The sequence below is a fragment of the Pygoscelis adeliae genome, unplaced genomic scaffold, assembly GCF_000699105.1.
Source record: "Pygoscelis adeliae isolate BGI_AS28 unplaced genomic scaffold, ASM69910v1 Scaffold36, whole genome shotgun sequence".
Taxonomy (NCBI): Eukaryota; Metazoa; Chordata; class Aves; order Sphenisciformes; family Spheniscidae; genus Pygoscelis; species Pygoscelis adeliae.
In genome coordinates this window covers 3,536,296-3,545,321 of record NW_008824934.1, presented here as the reverse complement: position 1 = coordinate 3,545,321, position 9,026 = coordinate 3,536,296, and the positions used below count along the sequence as shown (strand labels likewise).

The following is a 9,026-nucleotide window of genomic DNA, read 5'->3' as shown; positions in this document are numbered from 1 at the left end:
GGGAGGCAGCGCAGTGCTGAGTGTTAGCAGGTGTCCGTCCTGCTCTGCTGCCTGCCAGCCAGGCCCTGCTCTCCAGCGGGAACTCTGCAGACTCTGGAGGACTTTGAGTTGCAGCCCATTGCACCATTGCAGCAGGAGCGGCTGTGCCTGGGCTGTGCTTGGGCCAGCTCACTCCTAGTGTGAGGTCTGTGCTGCCTTTCTCTCCCTGGCCAGTGATATATGGCATAAATTAGGCCTCTGAAGGGGGATACTGCATCCTTAAGAAGAAATATGTCCTCATTTTTCTTAAACACCGTTTGCACTGAGTGAAATGTTTAGAAGGGACGCTGAGGGATAACTTTATTTCTTACTAGGGAGTTCAGAGCCGTTCAGTTAAACCCATAAAACACTGGGAGTAGGGAAGCTGACAGCCTGCCCGTGCATTAGAAAAGCCATTACTCATCTAGGGGAAATTCACCCCATGCTGGAGCCTTGTGTTACCAATGGGGTGGTCCAGGGGAGGACACAGGCTCATCTCCCTCGGCCATCTAAGGGGTCAGTAGGATGCTCAGAGGTAGAAAAGACTCGGTAACAATCCAGCACAGTGACAAAGTGCTGATATGGAGATCTCAAAGCACCGAGTAAACACGGCTGGGTTCAGCCCACTGGGTGGGTAATCATCCTCATTCCTCCTCCTCTGCATGGGGAAACTAAGGCACAGAAAGCTGGGGAGATTGACAGTTACATCATGATTGGAAACCAGGCTGGAAACCACCACTCCTGGCTTTTAATCCCCAGCTTAAATCACTAAAACCAAATTCCCTTCCAGAGCAAGGAGTGAAAGTGAGAAGCCTTGACCCCCTGCTCCGTTTCTGCCGCAAAGGTGAAGTCGGGAGTCTGTTCCCAGGGTGGAGTTGGGAGTCCTGGCTCCACCTCCATTGCTCCGATGTTCAGCCCTTTCTTCCCAATGGGATTTAGAAAATCCGCTGGAAGATGAAGGCAAGGTCTTGTAGGTGGTAGTAATGGGAATTCCTGTCTCGGATGATGGTTAGTGGTGTGGTGGGCTGCGTTACAGGTGTGGCTGGGTGGGCTTCTGCTCTCGCACGGGCACCTTGCTGGCGCAGGCTGCCATTGTTCCCCCAGTGGCTGGTTGTCCAAGGGGACAGGGCCACAGGCACCCAGCATCATGGCAGACAAGGCGTAGGCCACCAAGAGGGTGGTGACTTTCTATTTGATGTTTTATTTTGGAGGCTTGACACCAAAAGATTTAATATTTGTTTGAAATGAGAAACAGTTCTCAAATGAATTTGGAGAGCCTGGGAATTAATGTCAGCCCCCCCCTCCCCTCCCTAAACACCCCTCCTCCCCATCAGCTCAGCCCCCCCCTTTCAATTTCTGAAGCCTGCTGATTTGAATATTTATAAATATCAGTAAATTATTTATTGTAGCAATCTGCTGTGCCATTTCACCAATCGCCGTTAACACTTTAAGGCTCGCTCTTCAGGAGGACATGACTGGAGAAAACGGGCACCTGGGGGCTGGGAGCATGCTCCGGGGAGGGGGCTGTCATGCCAGGGCAAAGCCTGCGTGGCTGTGATGCCAGGAGGGGTTGCCTCTGCACGCAGGACAAGAAGAGTTGGGGGTGTTTGCAGGAGACGATGGGGACCCTCTGTGTCCAGTACTAGGGGACACTGCAGGGGGACACTGGGAGAGGACATGGCTGGAAAGGGGGGCTTGTGTTAACGGGGGAAGGCAGCAAGGAGGATTGCCTGATGTGATGTGCCGTTTGCTGCAGCACCCTTTGCAGGCTTTGCCCTGTGGTGTGCGGGAACCTTGCTCTGGCTTAGAGCTCAGCACTAGCCCTCTTTGCTTGTAGTTTCTGTTCCTTTGAGGAGGAAAATTCCTCTTGGTTTTTCCTGTTCTATTCCCCCCCTCCATAATTACACTTCTGCAGTGAAAATACACACCATTCAGAGATGATGTGGCTATTTTCTGTTTGGGGAAATGGGGGGCTCCCTGTGATCATGAGCTGTTCTCCTGGAGAAACCCTGGCAGCAGCACCAGAGCAGCAAAGTGGCCGGGTGGGAAACGGGAGCAGCTCAGCTGGCTGGCAGCCCCAGTGCAGGGCACCAGCATCTCCAGAGCCCCATCGCTTCCCCCTCCTCTCAGGATATCTTCTGTCGTTCACTGCCCAGTGCTGGTTTCTGTACGCTGCCCCTCACTGTCACCAGAAAATTGCAGCTTAACTCTGCAGCTGAGGAGGTTGAGCAAAGGGAAGCAGGACAGGCTCGCTGAAGGGAACAGCTACTGATCTCTGCCCCTTTGGGCCAGGGTTGAACCAGGCTCTGGAAGCTGGAAATAGGGAGAAAAGTGGCCTCCTGTGCAGCTGGAGATGCCAGTGTGTCAGGCAGGAGAAGGTCAAGCAGTGCTGAACGCAGGCAGACTGCACGCTGACAAGTGCTGGCCATGGGGACCAGAGCAGAGTCCCCAGCTTTTCCTCCGCGGTTTATGGATGGGGTGTGTAGGGAGAGCCCTCACGGCTACGGGGAAAGCAGGGAGTGTAGCTGGCAGCGCTTCCGTAAGGATGCCCTGGCTGCTCGCTTCATTTCTCCTCCCACGTCTTTGATTCTCCTTCTCCTCCCTGCCCAGTGCTGAGCTGGAGCCTGTCAGGTCCGACTTTCGCACCGAGGGCTTTCCCTGGCTTCACGCAGACACGCACAGGCGGGATCCATGCTTGCAGGGCAGAGGAGGTTGTTAAAGAGCCTTTGTGAACTCCCCAAGGTCAGCCAGAAGAGACAGCATCCACTAATCCAAGGTCATTTCCTGGGCTAAAAGCAATAAAATGTTTTATTGATAAACTGAAGAGGGGAAAATACACACACTAAATCCACTCTCACACATTGTGGGCCATGCCTGGGCTGTTGCTGCTTTTGCCCTGGCCCTGCCTAGGATAATGCACGAGTCTTTGTGCTGGAGGGGAAATGCTTTCTGGAAGGGGCTGAGTGTTTGGCTGCCTTCCCTGCCTCCTCCCCGTGTGTGGCTGGGCACTGCCAGGGCATTGCTCTGGGGAAGCATGTTCCCAGTGCCCCAGCGGCCTTCTGCTGTGAAGGTTTGGCTCCGTCTTAGGGACTGCAGCTCAAGTGTGAAGAGGCTCTGGCGTGCAGCATCCTCACCCCCCACGCCAACGAGCTGTCCTGCCCTCCCTGTTTGGGGCTCCTGGGCAGGCCGGAGTTTCTCCAGTCAAGCTTGCACCACAGTGGTTGAAGAAGAAGAGGACTGTGCAGCGTCTGCCCTCCTTCCCTCCCCCTCCCCGCCCCAAATAATGCTGTTAATAATTAATCGAATGAGAGCTTGCAGCTCCTGAAAAGCTGGCACTGGGACCTCCCTCTTGAACGGAGCTGCTCAGCTGGGCTTAAAACTCTTCAATAGGAATATGAAAGCTCCATCTGTTCGATGTACCCGGCCCTCTGAAGTGACAGCGCATCGTCCCTCCCCAGCCAGCACCCCTCTCCCCACAGCACAGGCCCTCCTGCCCCTCCTCTCCTGCCACTTCTCAGCCCTTGCCCCATCCGGCGGGGGTCCCCCCTGCACCCCTGGGTCTTCCCACACCAGTAAGCTCCTGCCACACAGCTGGGGACCCTTCTCCTCCACCCATGCCAGCTGGTTCATCCAGCTCCCACATGTCACTTTTTCATAGTGGGACCCTTTCTCCCCTCTACTGGGGTGCGTTTCTTCATTGACCCCAAGCCAAAGCCAGCAGACTTTCTCTTTGCAGCACAGTTTGCCCCTCGGCTGGGACGCCCTATTTCTGTCCACGCTGCAAAGCCCTTTGTTCCTGCACACGGTGTGCCCCCCGTAGCCCCTCTTCTCCCTTGAGGGGAGGCAGATCTAAGCTGTGCCCACCTTGGCAGTACCCCACCGTGGAGTTCATGGGTGAAAAAGTGCTGCTTTGGGGACTGCCTGGAGGGAGAGAGCCTGGGGCTGCACACGGGGCACTGGCAGCACATGGGGACCGGGGGGAAAGAGGGGTAGTGGGGACAGCAACCTGGGCTTGTCAGCAGCAAGTTCAAGGGGTGACAAGGCAGCAAAACAGCAAGGCGGGTTTTGTCTTCCTCCTTTCCAGGCCTGGTTGCAGCAAGCCGTATCTTTTCTTCAAAGAGAAGTTTGCTCTCAAGATGCCACGGGGCTGGGTGCAGAGCAGAGGGACCCAGTGTCTCCTCACAGGGTGTGGGGAGGGGGCAAGCGGAGTAAACTCCTGGTGGCATTGTTTTCAGAGGAAGTGCTCAGTGTAAATAGAGCATGTGGGAGAGTTTGTCCTGGGCAGAGATGAAAAGTCTGTATGACAGGCTCAAGTTATAAACGGCTTCCTCAGATTGATGCGAAATCAAAACATTTCTATTTAGACGAAGAAAATGAAGGGGGATGTTTACTTAGCCTGGAATCTTTAAACAGTGTGATGAAGACACAGGGTGATTTGGGGTGGGGAGCTCAGCCTGGGGGGAGGGAGCCCCTGCCTGGCTTTGGGGGTCCCTCCCTGCCTGGCAGTCCCAATCTCGGGCAGATATGAGGGTCCCTCATTCAGCAGCTCAATTCCTCTCCTGCCCAAGGGAACGAAACATGGATGCTCTGGTCCCCTCTGGCCTGATGGCCATCTTCAGCGTTTCTTTGTAAGAAGGGTTTCCCTTCTACTTGTGAAATGGACAGACTGAAAGAGGGGAACAGAAATGTTGATATAGGTAATGTCCCTCCCATTCCATAGGCAAGGAAATAAGGCAATGGAAAGATGAAATTATGTGTCCAGGCTTGCGCAGAGTTGGTTGCAAGGTTGGCAGAAGAAGCTGGGAGTTCTGATTTCCTGCGGCTGTATGTGCATAGGTGGGATGGAGATACGTAAGAGTTCTGGTACTACAGGGCAAATCCCATCTCAGGAAGGTCTCTGGAAGGGTTAGTTTTATAGATCAGGGAAAAGGTAAGTTTTCAGAACTTGCTTTATTCTTAACTTAAACTTTAGGAAAAGATTCTCAAAATGTTAAAGGGCAGAATTGCTGTGCTCAGAAAAAATCCCAAACACAAGGAGAAGGGACAGGAAGGATGCAGAGGGGAAAGGCAGGAGCTGGGGGGCAGAAGCTGGGAGGCAGAGGGGCAAAGCCAGGGTGTGTGAGATGGAAAGAGGCAGGAACAGGAGTGGAAGACAAGTTGCAGGCTCCCTGGAGTTGCTGCGTACGCAGCAAGTGCAGCCTCGGGAAGGTCTGTTCCTCTCTTCCTTTGAATAAATATTTATATATTCATTTGCCGGCTGGTGCACGCACTTGGCTGCTCACCTCCAGACCAGAATAATGGGACCTGCCCTCATTGCAGAAAGGGGGAGGGCAGCGGGGATTTGGGCTGCCGTGTGTCTGCCTCCCAGTTATCTCCAGCTTCAAGCAGTGCTGATCTCACCAGTTAAGAAGGGCTGGGTATCGTGAGAACGTGGACAGGGAATCGCCAGGCAGCATTCGGGAGAGCGGTGCTGGTGATTTCAGTGCTGACCCGGTGCCCCAGCCCTGGGCAGGCACTGCACCGTGCGGGAGGCATCGTCCTAACCACCTGCAGCCATCGAGGCTCCGCTGGCCCTTCGCCTGAGCATACAGGCGTGAGCTGTAGGTGTCCTGGCCAGGCTCCAGTTGGAGCTCACAGCAGCCTCCTGAGATTCCCTCTGTGGTACCAGTTGCGCATAGGATTGGCCTTCACTTTCTGCCCTAAATAGAGTGGGAATGTGATGGGAAGGGAAGGTGCCAGCACACAGAGACTTTTGCAGCTTCATGGGCGTCTGCCTGTGCCCATCTGTATGCGTGAGGACTGTGTGCGTGTGTTGGGGAATGTGTGAAAGGGAAATGCATGGGGAAATGTACAGGAATGTATTTTGGGGAGATGGGACTTTTTAACCACTACGTGTATGACTACATTTATGGAGCGTGCCAGTGCATACACACAGCTCTTGAACAGCTCTAATTTCTAGATGGGGAAGTATGTGTTTGGGGGCAACGTGTGCTTTCCCTTCATGAAAGCATGATTGCACGTAGGTGTTGATGCCAGAAGGGCATGCATTTGGAAAGTGGAGGAGTACATTTTGCCTCCCTTTGTGTGTGGGGCTGATATATTTGTCGGGGGGCTATTTTTCTTGCAGTCCTTGACACGGAAATGTGTCTGAAGCTGTCAGGAGTTTATGCTAAGCAGCCACTCTCTGGCTCTTGGACAGCAGGTCTAAAGTTTCAGTCTGTTTGTATTGGGCTGTCATGTTACGGGATTAGGGGCTGTCACGATGGCTTCTGGATGCATTGTAGGGGGTCTGATTAATCTCACTGTGCTTCTGTGGAGCAGCACCTCTGTGCTGGTGACAGGGAGGTATGGGCTGAGCTGCCACAAGGGACTCCTGTGCAATGGAGGAACCCGTTCTCACCATTCGAGGTCTGGAGACAGTTTCTGTTCGCTCTCCATGTGATGGGTCCCTCTTTCAGCATGACATAAAGTCCAAGAGACCTCCACCAATGTCCCCATAGTAACTCCAGTGGCATGTGTGTCCGGCAGGCATTTTACCAGGTGCTCTTCCTGAGCCCTGGGACACAGAGCAGGCTTTGCCTCCACACTTCATGCTGGGGGAAGAGCCAGGCTGTGTGCATGTTTCTTGCCTTGGGACCTTTAACCCTTCTTAGTCTGGGTGTCTCTCGGAGGTATCATAAATAAAGAGGGAAACGAGACAATGCAGCTGCTTTAGAATCAGTTTTTGCTTTTATTTGTGATTGAATCTTGTTAATTGTTGGTGCAATAATTATGCGAGTGACTCTGTGATAGGGACCATTTAGTTCAAGATTCTCTGTGACCTTGAAGTTAAGACCTTACCTTCTTCCTTTCTCCCCCCACTGTCTCTTACCCCTCCTTTACTAGCTGTCACATATGAATAAACTACATTAAAATAACAAACCCACACTAATTAGCTGATTGTGCTGGCAAGTGTGAGAGCAGAATTTCCTGTGTGTGTGAGAGCGAGCCAGAGAGCAGGCAAAGGGGCCTGATCAACTGATACCAACCCAAGGCGATTGTCTCCCATACAACTGCCACACACCAGTCTGGTGCTCTGGCGCACACACTTGCCAGGGCTCCTGTCCTCTGTACTGGTTCTTTCTGGTCCATACTGGTTCTCTTCTCTGAGACTATGCGTAAACCCCATTAAGTGAATTCCTCACCGTCCCTAGGGTTAGGCTTGGGAAGCTGTTCTCCCTGCTACAGGTGCTTGAGTGCAGTTACTGGCTGGTGTGGTTTTGGCAGCCAACACATCTGGGATGGAGCTGGGGACCTGAAAGCAGGTGGTGCTGCAGTCTGAAGGAGAGAGCAAGTCAGGCTTTTAATAAACTTCATATCCTGCCTGAGCCAGGAGCAAAGGCTGGTCCATACCATGTTCACCTGCTTGAGATGTTTGGGGCCTTTTGAGCCCAGTTCAGTCCCAGCATAAATACGTGCCTCTTTCTTGAGGCCAGTGGCATCCTTTGGTACCAGCAGGTTCAGAGCATGCCTCTCAGTGGGCTCTCCTGGCTGGGCTTTCACTCAGAGCTTAGGAAACAGATGGCAGTCCCACCTTTCAGAGGATGACACTGGCCATGCCTGAAGGCCCGTTGGGTTGGGACCAGCCGTTTGCTGTTTGGGTTCAAGTTGTCTGATCCCACTAATGCCCTTCCTTGCTTCTTTCCCCTTTCTTTTTCCAGCTGAAAGAACTATATGCACTGACGCAACCTCAGGAAAACCCACAATGGCTGCCAAGCGCAAAGGCGGCCTGAAGCTAAATGCAATCTGTGCCAAGCTGAGCCGCCAGGTCGTCTTCGACCACGGGGGAGCCGAACAGGCGCGAGCGGACAAGGGGCCGCAGCGGGAGAGCAGCAACAAGGACCTGCCTCAGCCTGGGACCAAGGAGCTGGGGACAGAGTTTTCAGATGGACTCAGCCGTGTGCAGAAGATCGAGGAGGACAAAAGGAGGGAGGTGATCGAGAAGTGGGTGAACGGGGAATACAACGAGGAGCCCTTGCTGGGGCGAGCAGAGGGCAAGGAATGTAAGGGCGCTGAGAGCGCGGAGGTGCCCCCCGAAGGGGTTTACATGGTGCAGCCCAAGGGCTGCAGTGACGAGGAAGATAACGGGGACGAGGCAGACACTCTGAGGGGCTCACAGGATGGCAACTTCTTGGATGACAGGGATTCAGACGGGCCGGCCTCGAAGGACGATGCCTACCGGTCCTCCAGTGGCGAGACAGGCTCCAAGCTGGGGGGAGGAACCGCCTCAGGTAAGCCCTCTGCCCCCTCCACCTCCCTGTGTGGGGCAGCTTCACGGTTGCGCTTTCTGTGGGACAGACGAAGCTGTTGCTGTGTGTCCATGCTAGATACTGTCTGCATCTGGCAGCCAAGGAGGAGGGTGAAAGCCCCAATCCCCTTGCAGAGGCCTGGTATTTTGCTCTTGGGACTGTGCTGAGTTTGCCTCTGCTTCAGCCTCCCCTTCCCGAGAGGGGGGTTTGTTGGGGTGGATGTGGCTGGATGGCTCTTTCCAGACCATAGATCCCTTGATAGGAGTAGATCTCCCCTCCGCAGACTCCTTCACACTCTTCAGATGGAGATAGCTGTGGGGCATGCTGGTTTCCTGGTCATGTATTTCTGCACGGAGGGGCGGGGGGGAAGCAGAGAGTGCCCTTGTGGCAAATCCCAGGTGGATTCTGCAGCGTATTCACACACACACCGGCTGTGCAGTGCATTGCAGTGCATTTCATTGCAGGCAGGGTTGTGTAAACACACTCATGCCCACATGTTGCATCTTATGCGATGATAATTAACCCCGAGATCAGAGTTGACCATGAGAGCCCAGGGCTGGAGGGGGGCAAAGCCAGTAAGTCATCGTGCATTTCAACCCGGTGCATGCTGCAGTCCGGCTGCCCGCGGGCAGGTCCGGCGCGGCCACCTGCGAAAGCTCGGGGACTGTCGGGGACCCGAGGCGGAGGGCGGCTCCGGGAAGAGGCGCCAGGGAGGGGGTG

At 54.2% G+C, this 9,026-nt stretch overlaps 1 protein-coding gene across 6 annotated transcripts in view; it reads left to right on the top strand.

The window, feature by feature from the left end:
• The window catches only part of CASZ1 (castor zinc finger 1), a 243,234-nt gene that overhangs the window by 185,079 nt on the left and 49,129 nt on the right, over nt 1-9,026 (top strand). For all 6 annotated transcript variants that reach the window (XM_009325209.1, XM_009325207.1, XM_009325208.1 and 3 more), the window contains one exon: nt 7,719-8,288. In XM_009325209.1, coding sequence (XP_009323484.1) covers nt 7,763-8,288 — 526 coding nt within the window. In that variant the 5' untranslated portion in view covers nt 7,719-7,762. The remainder of the gene's footprint in view (nt 1-7,718; nt 8,289-9,026) is intronic.